At 31.3% G+C, this 13,210-nt stretch overlaps 1 protein-coding gene across 2 annotated transcripts in view; it reads right to left on the bottom strand.

Moving 5' to 3' along the window:
* The window catches only part of Msr1 (macrophage scavenger receptor 1), a 73,707-nt gene that overhangs the window by 48,474 nt on the left and 12,023 nt on the right, over positions 1 to 13,210 (bottom strand). For both annotated transcript variants that reach the window (XM_076852437.1, XM_076852438.1), the window contains exons 3-5: positions 12,611 to 12,724; positions 6,822 to 7,231; positions 2,110 to 2,296 (exon numbers count right to left, since the gene is read on the bottom strand). In XM_076852437.1, the coding sequence (XP_076708552.1) occupies positions 2,110 to 2,296; positions 6,822 to 7,231; positions 12,611 to 12,724 (711 nt within the window). The remainder of the gene's footprint in view (positions 1 to 2,109; positions 2,297 to 6,821; positions 7,232 to 12,610; positions 12,725 to 13,210) is intronic.

Here is a 13,210-nt window from a genome sequence, read left to right as displayed (position 1 = left end):
GTATATAGCTTTTATAATGTTGATGCATCTTCTAACTATCCCTAGTTTTTCTAGTGTTTTGAATATGAATGGATGCTAATTCTGTCATATGTTTCTTCTGCATCTAATGAGATAATCATGCGATTCTTGTCTTTAAGTATATTGATGTGTCGAATTACGCTCTCACCCTACACAAAACTCAACTCAAAGTGGGTCAAGGACCTAGGCATTAGACCAGAAACTCTGCGCTTACTAAAAGAAAAAGTAAGCCCAACACTATATCATGTCGGCCTAGAAACCTACTTCCTCAGCAAGATTCCTGAAGCACAAGAAATATAATCAAGACTCAATAAATGGGATGGTATCAAACTCAAGAACTTCTTCACTGCAAAAAAAACAATCAAGAATGTGAACACACAGTCTGCAGTATGGGAGAAAATTTTCACCACCTGCAGCTCAGAGCATTAAACTCCAGGTTATAAAAAGAACTCAAAAAATAACACCAAAAAAAAAAAAAAAAAAAAGCACCAAACCAATAATTGGGCAAAGGAACTAAAAGGCATTTCACAGAAGAAAAAATACAAATGGTCAAAAATATACTAAAAATGTTCAACATCATTAGCAATTAGAAAAATGCAAATTAAAACTACACTAAGATTCCATCTCATTGCAGTTAGAATGGCAATTATAAAGAATACAAACAACAATAAGTGCTGGCAAGGATGTGGGGAGAAAGGTACTCATACTTTGCAGGTGGGACTACAAATAGGTGCAACCATTATGGAAAGCAGTATGGATATTCCTCAAAAGACTTAAAATGGAACCACCATTTGTCCCAGCTAACCTACTCCTCAGCTTATACCCAAAGGACTTAAAATCAGCATACAACAGTGACACATCCATATCTCTGTTTATAGCAGCTCTATGCACAATAGCCAAGCTATGAGATAATTATGAGATGATCATGTAATGGATGCACGGATAAAGATAACATGGTATATATACACAACAGAATATTACTCAGCCATAAAGAAGAATCAAATTATGGCATTTAGTGGTAAAAGGATGGAACTAGAGAATATCATGCTAAATAAAATAAGCCAATCTGAAAAAAACAGAGGCTGAATGTTCTTTCTGATATGTGAATGCTAACTCCAACAAGGGAGGGTGGGAAGAGGAAGAATAGAAGTCCACTGAATTAGACACAGGGAAAAAAAAGAGAAGGAAAGGGGGAGGGCAATAGGAAGGACAGTAGAATTAATAGAACATAACTTTCTTAACCTTATATTTGAATATACTACCAGGGAAGCTCAGCATCCTGTACAACCACGAGAATAGAATCCTAATTATAATAAGTTATACTCCATGTATGTCTAATATATCAAAGTACATTCAACTGTCAAGTATAACTAAAAAGAACAAATAAGATGATAAACATAAATAAAGTGAAAAAAAATTATTACATTGTATTAAACAAGCAAACCAAAAAAGATTAAGAAAAAAAAAAGATAAATGTGCTTTACAAATGACAAAGCTAGAGCAAAGGATATCAAAAGTTGAAGCAAAATATGGACTAATATTTATGCTGTAAAAATACCTAAAAGCTAGTGTAAAATTAAAGTGACTTATATTATTCAAAAATCAGTATGATCCAGTTCTCCTTGCTTTACTAATGAGAACTAAAGAAGAAATTGACAAATTATCACTATTTTGGAGAGTTCAAACAAAGTTCCTAATTAATTATATAGTAAGGTAAGAGGTAAGAAAAATATGGAGATATTGAGACAGGATTAACAAATTTGGGTTATGAACATGTAGAGAACTTTGTAGTGACAGAAAAGCTTACACTGTTCTTCAGTATAAATGGGGCAATTTCAACAGTGAAAGGCTTGTTGGATCTTAGGAGGTATTTCATTTATTTATGCCTTTATCAAGGATACCAAGCTACTGATGCTTCTGATTATCTTACCATGTCTTGATCTAATCTTAAGATTCTTTCTGCTGTGCAGAAATATAGGAAATGTATTTATGTTTGAAAACTATTTTAAACCACTGCATTTTAAAAATCAAATCTCTATGTATATCAGTGCATTTTAAGGTGTCATTTGGAGGACTCACAAGACATTTTACCTTGAATTAAAGTGATATTTCTCAATGTCTGAGAATGTTCCCAGTCTTTCAGTCTGAGATCATTAGTGATGTTATTCAATACTTTCACTTCTCTTTTTATTTCCTGTTGCACATAAACTTGTTCTTCTTTTAGAGACTTAATTTCTGCTGATGTGTTGTGTACCCGTTCTTCTAATTTATTGATTTCCTGTAAAACATAGTGAGCATTCACAACTTTTGTTACACACAAAATTATCAAATATGTAAGTTAAAGAAATTTTGGAATTTCTGGTTTTTATAGCACATATTATAGGAATCTTATGAAATAAGAACATGAAAATTAGAGAGACTGTATTTAAAATAGTGATTCTTTGGTTGCAAAGCATTTCTTCTTTTGACTATATGGACAAATTTTTACGTGCCCAGTCAAAAATAACAACAAAAATCATTTGAATATATATCTAAGTTATGCTTCTATTTCCAAATATGTACATATCAAAATGTGAAAGATAATTTATCTGAAGTCAAATTTCTTTTTAGTGTATTTAGAATGGCAACTTATTCCTATTTTATGACTTTGCTAGATTTATGTATGAAATTGTTTTGTAGCAATAACCAAAGTTTAATGTTGTAATTAAAAGTAGCATTTTACTTTCCACTATTTATACTTCTGTTATTGAGACTTCGTTATTATTTTACAATATCAAATACATACATATTTTGTGCATATTTATGTACATGTATGTGTATACATGTAGAAAATGTGTAAAAACGAGAAGAGAAAACTGTCCTCTGGAATATGTTTTTAACTTTGTGCAATGATATACTAAGAAAATTTACCTATTAGAGTCTTTAAAATTGACACTTCCAATAAAAGTGGAACCATATTGGGTGTATTTTTCAAATTTTAATTGATTCTTATTGATTAGAGCTGTTCTCCTTTTTACAACATTAAACAATGCTGCAATGAACACCATTTTATATACATTTACATTTTCATACAATTTCTATAGAACAGCTTCCTGGAAGTAGATTTGACCAAAGGGATTAAACATTAAAATTTTTATTCAATACTACAAAACTGCTCTCTAAATGTATGTTACCATATTAATTCTCTTCCTAACTTTTTTGTATCAGTACTTGCTTTTTGCATCCAAATACTAGGTACCATCAACATATTTAAATTTGAAGAGTAAGAGCAGATACATAATAAATCACTGTGACTTAATTTGCTTTTCAAAGTATAATGAAATTATAGTATCCAATTATCAAGTTCCTGAACCTTAATGCTTTTCTTTATTACTTTTCCTTTCAGATTCTTTGCTGAATTTTCTCTTCAGGCATTAGGCTCTATTTTTGTTGCACCAAGTCTTCTAATGTGTTATGGTAATATTTTCTTTCTTTCTCTTCTGCACTTATCCCATCCTGTCTTCACGGTATGCTTTATGATTTTACAAGTATTTCCATGTTCAACTGTTGATAGATTAATATTTTCCCTCTGCACACAGAAACAAGCCAGTAGCATATTATTTCTTTCTCCATGCATTAAAATAATTTTATACCTCTCTGGACTGGACTGGACAAATGGAGATGAGAGGATCAAGATGGTGAGGATCAAGAAACAAAGGTTTACTCAGATTTCCCTCTCCCATGGCACTCTTCTTAAGGAGAAATCCTGTCTGTTCAATCTATGTCTCCCTCCACCAGGAACCTTGCTGTACATTAGAATAGCTCTACCCTCCAGGTCCTCCTTCCCTGGTCATTTAGCATTTTTCATACAAAATGGTACATACAATAAAGATAGAATGATGAAATGTCTGTTATAGTAACATGATAAAATAAGCTCAACTGTATTAAGTGGCTAAAAATTGATGGAAATATGTCAGGTAATTTCAGAAGTCCACATAGCAGAGATGAGAGAACTAGCAATTTGACTTCCTAGATACCTAGAATTAATTGTTTTTCATACTAAAGCTGAAGCTACCTATTTATTCACTTTTTAAAAAAATCTGCATATGATGCTCACATTTGACAAGTTTCATTTGGAATTATTTACATTCAAAAGATGGAAAATGCATTTGATTTTTAAAAAATCCTCATGGTATGCTTTATGATTTTACAAGTATTTCTTGAGGATATCCATGCATACTCTCCACACTCTGTCAACAGTGGCCCTGATAAAAATGGATATGTAATTTTTTCATCTTAAAGTCATTTCCATGAAAAATGGAGATGATAAATTCCACACTCTCTTTCATATGGTACCAGTGCTCTTTTTTTTTTTCCTTTCAAATCAATATTTGGTCATCCTTGATGGTAAGAGGGTATTACCAATAAGCATTTTCAACAAACAGCATTTGCTGATTTGGCCATTCATTTAATCGCCTATTCCCTCTTTGGGCTACAGATTCAAAGATCAGGACTGGGGGTGTAGCTCAGTGGTAGCATGCTTACTTACTATGGTGAGGCACTGGATTCCCTCCCCAGCACCACAGGAAAAAAAATCAAGATTCAAAGATCAATAAAATTATTCAAGCAACGGGGATCAAAGCATCAAGGTTGTTTTCCAAGCACACACGCATGCACATGCAAGCACTTTCAATGGCACCAACTTACCAACTTTGTGTCTAAATTGCCGCAAGTGACTACAACCTTTAAAAATGTATGGAGCTTGGGGATTTTGCAGTTATTTATTTGCACCCCGTTTTGGAAGGCTGAAACTCCCTGCAAAATATAAAAGCAATCTATCCAAACTAAGAAAAGCTTGTTGATCATGAGGCTTTGATTCTAATGATTATCACTTCAAATATGTCCAGAATGTCTACTTCTTTCAAAAAGTTTTCAATTTGGTTAGAATACCTCACTAACAGTGGGTTCAAATACAGTCTATCATCTCTGCTGGACTTAGCACATTGCCAAATTCAGTGTCTTTGTTCTTTCGTCTTGTCTAGCTTCTCTCTCCTCTCACCTCACCCCCGTGAGCCTCTAATCCTGTTTCTACATAAAATAATAGTTCTTTCCTCTCCAACTTTAAGTCGACTCCTGTAACTGACATTTCATCTTCTTGTCTGTCTCCTGTGTCCCTCAACTCTCTGGAAGGTTTCTTCTTTGTGTCTCCCACTACCCGCTCCCCTTATCTTGAATCTTTGATATCCCAGTCTGTCTTGATGTGCTCAGATCCTTATTAATGGCTGAGAAAAACACTGGCAGGGTTGAGAAGGAAAGACATGAAAGAGAAGCAGGACATCAAGGCTGGTATTGAAATGAGGCTTGCCAACAGAGTTCCCGTATTTAAACACTCATGCCATTGTCTTGTGACATTCTTAAGGTGAGGAAAATTAAAAAAAAAAAAAAAAAAAAGTTTAGAGTGATTGAATCTTACAAATTATAAATGTGCAGAACATTATTTATTAACTTGTTTATTCTGAGTCAGTAGTTTAGTTGGTGTTCATCCAAAGTGGTAACGTTTTAACTTTGCTGGATTAGTGATGTCCATATTCTAAAATCAGTAGTTATAATATGTTTATACAGAAAACAATCACATTAATCAAGAATGGATCTATTCAAATAAAATCCACTCCAATCATGCTGGCATTTCTTAACTAATGAAAAAAATACAGGTTTCATATAACGAGCGTAAGCCTTAGGTATTTTATAATATGAAGATTATTTTTTTCACGTGAGTAGTGAAGTTTAGGTCAAACATTTATTGTTCATGAAAAGAAAAAAATGGTATTACTAGATAAAAATAAAATTTTAGAATTGATGACTTGTTTCTTAATTTTTTTTCATAAGTTCAGATTAATCTAGATCTTTGACAGAATTAACCACGGAATGGTCTAGGGCAAAGGACAGAAAAATTATAGTCCTTGGGCCAAATCCAACCGCTCTACATGTTGCTAATGGCTGCTTTCTTGGGACAATGGCAGCATCAGCTTGTTGAGACAAAAACTGTGTGGTCCTTACAAGCTAAAATATTGCCACCTGACCTTTGACAGAGAAATTTTGATGATAACTGGTCTGTACTATGTCTTGTTCTCTTATTATAGGGGACTCTCTGATCATTCTCCAGCCCCGTTATGCTAGTGCTTTTCTTGTTGCTGTTTCCCAATGATCAGTGAATATCATAACGTAGAAGTAGAAAACTTAGCATGTTTAATCCAACAATAATGATAAGCATACATTACTATTCTATTATGAGCTTATGAAGATAACATTATATAAATTATTCAAAATTTTCGGTTTTTTATATAATTATTTGTACACATAAGAACATGAGTGTACCTCTTAGGAGTGGCAAAATAAATTATTTTGAAATTTGATTTTTTAAAAAAATCCATGTAAATAAGGTTTCCATTCTTGAATGATAAAATATTAGTTCTATATAAAATTTACAAATACAGGGTGCCTACCTCTTCAGATCTGCTAAAATAATCTAAAAATTACAATTGCTTTAGACAATCTAACAAGACACTGCAATAGTATTTATAAAACGAAAATACCTTTAAAGAGACTACATCTAATGGAAGATAATTATCCCTTTTGCTGAAAGTATGGAGAAGGCACTAGATAAATCCACTTGAAACCTTTAGAAAAGATTGCCAGAGGAGCCAAGGTAAAGACGATGATGTAGAAACAGAGTTTGCAACTCTCCTTGTCCTGGACTGCCCGAAGAAACAGGATCTGGATAGATTTAATTCCAAAAAATGGCCTTCAAACACACTAATTCTTACCTCTTGTTGTTTCAAAGTAGTCTCTTGAATTTTGCCATTCAGTGTTTCTATATTGAGCTGCAAATCAAGTAAGGTGCTATTCAGATTTATTAAGGACTTGGAGATTTCACCTATTGCTTTCTCATATTCCTGGACTGAGGAAACCAAGTTACTTAGCTGGAGAAGACTATCATTAAATCTTTGATCCGTTGTCACACTGAAATTTTGGAAGTGTTCTGAATTTATGAGATTGGCTTCTGAATCTGAAATAGATTGGATTCTCTTCTCCATGTTGACCATGCTTTCCATTACAAATTCTTGAAATTTCATTTTAGCTTCACTGCCATTTCTTTGTCCCAGACTTTGAGATATATCATTTGCGTTAATTGGATCAACTGTGCAATTCTTCATTTCCCACTTCAGGAGATGAGCTGCATGTTTAAGTAAAAATTAATGAAGTCAAGACCTGTGTTCTTAAAAGTATACATTATATTACTCCATTTAATTCCTTTCCTTTATTTTCATTGCATGTGGGATAATAACCTAAACGCTGTATTTATTTTAAATATGCTACATGTGAATGATAGTATACTACTGAGTAGCACACAGCCTCCCTTTCCCACTTTACATAAGAATTTATTCCAGGATTATGTCATTATATCTGAATTTCTGCTTATATGAATCTTCCTGGCCATTAAATTTAGCTTTTCCAGTAAGAGAACATTCTAAAAAATATAAAATCTGTTATGTTATACTCCACAGACTATTGTTAGGATATAATGAGATAATGCTCAACATGTTTTCTGAGGTAAGCAGGTTGGACAAGTTAGCTATGATGTTGACCAAAATAATATGTAGTTAAAGGTGAAGCACAAGTAGGAGCATCATCCTTTTTGTGGATTAATTGTTTATCTTCTTCATCCTATAGCTTAAGCTGACAGAGAATTGCCATTTTAGTTTTCACAGGTTCAACTCCCAGTTGGTAGAGCAGGAAACTGGGAAAATGACTTTCTTACATTTTAAAAATATATTGTTTTCATCAAACTCTTCTTTTCCTGTTATAAAGTATATATTCACAGCAGAAATTTTGAAAATATGGATAATAAGAAAAAATAATTTATCCTCATCTTACCATTCTAAGTTAAACTCCTAATATCTTGATGTATAGATATCAAATCTTGTTCTCTGTTTCTACTATCGTATTACTATTTGAAATAAAAATATTTTATATAAATCTGGAAGCTACTTTAAATTTAATGCAACATCATAAACATTTCTTAGTATTATTTAATATTGTTTTACAAAAAATAATTTCTTAACTACATTGTATTCTATGAATGGGTATCTCAGATTTATTTAATAGCCCACCTACATTTAGTTTGCTTCTGTTTCCAGTAATGTATCTGGTGTTTTGATGAACAATCTTGTGATAAATTATTTACTGAAGAAAAAAATTGCTATTAAATGACATTTGGGGAACATACTGAATTGCTGATACATATTTCCAAATGGGCATATGTTCTCTAAACAAGATAATTATCATTCCAAAATGATCTAAAGCAATATGCTCTTTTGTTTAAAAGGAAAGAAGAAAAATAAATCACAAGCATTAACTTTGCAGATAAAAATAATACACAATTATATACAATGAAAAAATGTTAAATGTCATTTTAAAACTAAATTGCAATGGTTCTTTGTATCTTATGTATATTTATATCTCCATATATGTATAGTTATATTTCCATAAATGTAGACTTTTCAGGTACACAAATATTAGCCCCATTCTTGTTAGTTTGGATGCATCTGATTGTCATACATGACAGTAGGGAACAATAAAAAGAGTATCTTGCTTAGATTTCCTCAAAGATACAAAAGAGATAACTTACCTTAGTTGTGGTGGTGAATCTGGTGAAATAAAGCATGTAAATCCCATAGCAGCAAATGGACCCATATTTCAAATCAATTCAATTACAAAATGCCTTCTGCATGAAAGATATTGTCATAGAGTTCATTGTAGCCACTACCTTTAGTTAAAACTTTGTGTAATGATTGTTGCTATTATTATATTGAGAAATGCTATATTTTATATATGATATAATTTATAGTATATTATATATTATTATATTGAGAAATGCTATATTTTACATATGATATAATATATAGTATATTATATATTATTATATTGAGAAATGCTATATTTTATATGCAATGCAATTTTAATTTTTAGAAATATGTTATATTTTTCCTGGTTACAGTCCTTCACTATCAACTTACTTGAAATAATAAACTTCAGGTAAAATGTTTTAATATGATCTACAATAGAGGCTGTATTAAATGTGTGTTACTGTGTATTTCTTTATTTATCAATAAACTGGACATAAAAATGTATTTCTTTGCCACATCTCATTACATGTATTAAATTCAATATGGGAAAAATTTTGGATCGCCTCTTAAAATTTTCTTTCTGTTTCTTTTTATGATAATTATTGCTTCTTGGGTAGCAGTTAAGATTGGATTATGAAGTAGAACTTCCATCATTAGCAACTCTGATTCTGCCCTTTATAAGGTGTGACACTGGACAAGCACTGGACAAGTTATTTAATTTGTCAGCGCTTCTATTTTGCTATCTATTTAAATGGAATATTATCTAGTGTTATCTCAGTGTTTACATAAATAAAATATACAAAGTTTAGACCACTTTGTGGCATGTAATAGGCATTGGATAAGTTTCAGGGTTTTTGTTATTATGATTTTTAACTCAATATATGTGACCCAATTATCTATATGCTTCATACTGATTAACTTTAGAAAATTAATTTTGTATAATATAAAAAATTTTCTGGGATTGGATATTCCCATGAATATAGTAGTCACTGTGCTTTATTTTACTAGGTGCATTACTCTAATTGCTCATCACATAATTTTGCTTTCATGAAAAAAATTTTGTTTCATGCAGGTAACCTTAGTCTTTTTCACAGTATTGAAAGAGAAGAACTAATTTTAGAAAAGGCCAACAATTTGGCAACAAGTTGAAAAAGAGTTGACAATAAAGGCTTATCTTTTGCTTATAGATTTAAAAACACAACATTGATTAATACCTTAACCTGAATGAAACTAACTTAAACTTTCCTTTCTTTAAAAATGTTTAATGCTATCATATAGTGAGGTAAAGAAGGTCAGAGTTCATTTCTTTTCAGAAGTTCATTTCTTTCATTTTTATTGGAGAGCTGGCATTTTGTGACTTTCCTATTTCATATATGAAAGGAGACAAACTTTTACAGCCTATGCAAAGATCTAGGGAGAGGGTTATATTTGATTCTACAGATCATGTTTGCTCTTTCATGTTGGTAATATCTTTTCCTATCCAAAATTTATATTGTGTTGAATAAGAATTTTTAGTATTTCAGGAGCAACTTATACACATCAATTCTAGGTTGTATTTTATTGTTATGGGAAAGCATTATGTGTTATGCTCTTACAATGTTTCAGCAGCTTCTTTAAGGACAGGAAGCATATGGAATAAACTGTATAACTAAGAAGACATTTAGTTTTCATGTGCAATTATTTTTGGGGGCTCATTAATTCATATTTTCCAAAAGGAGTACCTTTTATTATCTTAGGCATATATTTTGTCTATATTAATATATTTTTTGTCAAGTGGAGATATGTACTATATTTTAGTTCATTTTTAAAATATTCTGATCTACAACTTTAAGTTATAAATGGATTATCAATATTTTATTATGAATAAATGATAGATACGGTGAGTTCTATTCCAAATTCTCATGGATTTGGTACTGATGCAAACCAATAATATTGGAATATATTAGCTTCTTGTCAATCTTAATAGGTGCCTATTGTGGTTTTAGGAAACAAACTACTTCAGATAAATTGTTATCAACTCTAGAACAAATATGTTGACACTTATAGTACTTTCTAATAGTCCAGGTATTTGGACCTTGATCAGAATCCCTGAAATCTTTTTTAGACTCCTGCCTGCCTTCTGCATGGAACTGTCAGAAGCTTCAGTTCCTGAGGTTGGCTCCGTAGGCTGCGATTTATATAAAAAATAAAATGTATCCAATTTCTGGTGTAGTTAATAATCCCAAACAATGATGCATCTTTCAGTTATGCATTTCACATTAGAGATAAGCAGATGCACAAATAGCATACAGATAACTATGTCTCATCAGGAAGTTGATTTTTTACTGCTAGATATATCAGATCCTTTTATTTAGATGACTGTAGTGCATTTGCTTGTTGGTTTGGATGTTATGGTTCAATTTCTGTTTTCATTTGTATTTTAATGGCTAAAATATTAGATAATTTTTTCCTGAGGAAACCATTTTCTTGGCTAAAATTATCACAACTCATTGTGTTGCTATTGTTATTTTTATTTTTACTGACCATTCAAGTTTGTTATAAAAACCTAGAGAAACAGCAGACCATAGAGTTTAGAATTCAGAAGTCATAGGAACTCCAGCTAAATTACTGAGGAATCTCAGTTTTCTTGTACAGATAATGAGGACACTATAGCATCTGCTTAAAGTATAAGGGTGTAGTAAGAAAATTTTGGAAAGTTTTTAGCCTAGTAACTAAATATAGTAAATGTTTAAAAGATAAAAATGACAGGGGCTATTACAATTGTTGTTGTTTCTGTATTATATTTTTGGTATGGAATTTTGACTTTGTTTTGGAATACCCTCTTACATTTCCTCTTAATAAAAGAAGTTTGATCTTTTATTCAGGAGTATATTCTTGTTAAGCTGATTAATATAGACATAAAAATACATCTTCTTCCAAACTTATCTCTTGACAGAACATATGGCCATATGTTTTCCCAGCCATAAAGAAGAGGACAGCAACAAGGCATATAAATTTAAATTCCAATGAAATTCATCAAATTCATAAAAATGTTATTTAGGAGAAAAACATTTAGGTGTATATATAAACTACATACAAGCCATTTGCTATTGTCAATATCCTTAAATCTATTCCCAATCCAAGTCAGACTCCCCAAAGGAGAGCTCAATGTGAAAGAATGCCAATGAGTTATTTTTAGAGATATTTTAAGTAATAGCTCATGAAGCATGAGATCATGTTAATTGTAAAAACTGCACCTAAAGAGGTAGGTGTAAGGCATTGGTTTATAGTGGGAATATTTCTTTCTGCTCTCAGTACTAGACATAGAAGGTCTTCTGAACAACAGCCTTGTTTTAATGGTAAATCCATTGTCAGTGTAAATGATCATGTTTGTCTTCACATTGGCAACTAGAATACTTCACATTGGCAATGAAATTTATGGTCCATTGCTAGTCCTATATACATAGAACTTTGGAGTATAACAGATTTTTGAAAATCTTCCCATCTTCACATGTTTATGTTTTATTTTGTTCTTTTCTATTCTGTTTTTTTTTTCTAATTTGAAAATATCTATTTGCTTCCACTTAACATTTCAGAATCTATTTTTTTATTTCAAGAAAAAGAAAAAGGTTTTATTTTTTTTAAAAATTGCCTTTTTTCCCCCATTATGTATTATAGTTTTCTTGTGTGATTATTAGTGTAGGTTATTTGAAGTGGATTCTAGGGCTTACTTTTGGAAATTACTACAGGAAAAATAAATAAGGAATATCTCTATACTATGGCTGCACTGAATCTATTTTTTAATTTAACAAACTTGAGGAAATAATTATACATGAATTTTTCCTTATGCATCTACTGTATTAAAAGAAAACTGAATGCTGTTTTTTTTTTACATTTAATAATTCACAGGATGAATTGCTAATTTTCAATATTCTAGAATTCCATACCTGCCACTATTCCAATGATAGGTATGAGAACTGCAAACACAAGGAGATAAAGGGCAATTAGTGCAGCTTTGAAGGACTTCAGTTTCTCTTGAAGGGCAGGGCCATTTTTAGGATCTACGAAAAACAAAAGCCAAAACTATTGTTAGAAAACTTTCTGCTCTTATGTGATTAAAATTTTATAATCTCTAGTTATATGATTAGGACCAAGCCTATTGTAACAAAACAAAGGAAAACTAGATTCTTAGTTAGTCTGTACCAAACAAAGGGACAGTCATAGGAAAAGCTGATTCAGGTGTGACTATGAACACTTGATTCACTTATCTATTTACCAAAAGTCCAAGAGAAAGTTACTACCCTCTACAAGTTGTGCTTATCTCATTTGGGAGGATTAATTGGCAAATTTTAATATTGGTACTGACATACATTGGCATAAATATTCTTCTGCATATTTCACATGGGAATATATTCTGGGTCAAATAAAATTCCTCAAGCAACATGATTATGATTTTTTTCATATTTTGAAACTAGAGAAATATTTACTTTCCATGACCATTAGGCAAAATATTTCTTTATCAATTCCATCTCAATAATTTCGTATTT

Source organism: Callospermophilus lateralis, chromosome 4 (genome assembly GCF_048772815.1).
Source record: "Callospermophilus lateralis isolate mCalLat2 chromosome 4, mCalLat2.hap1, whole genome shotgun sequence".
NCBI classification, from domain to species: Eukaryota; Metazoa; Chordata; class Mammalia; order Rodentia; family Sciuridae; genus Callospermophilus; species Callospermophilus lateralis.
The sequence above is the reverse complement of the archived record's forward strand: the minus strand, read 5'-3'. Positions and strand labels throughout refer to the sequence as shown.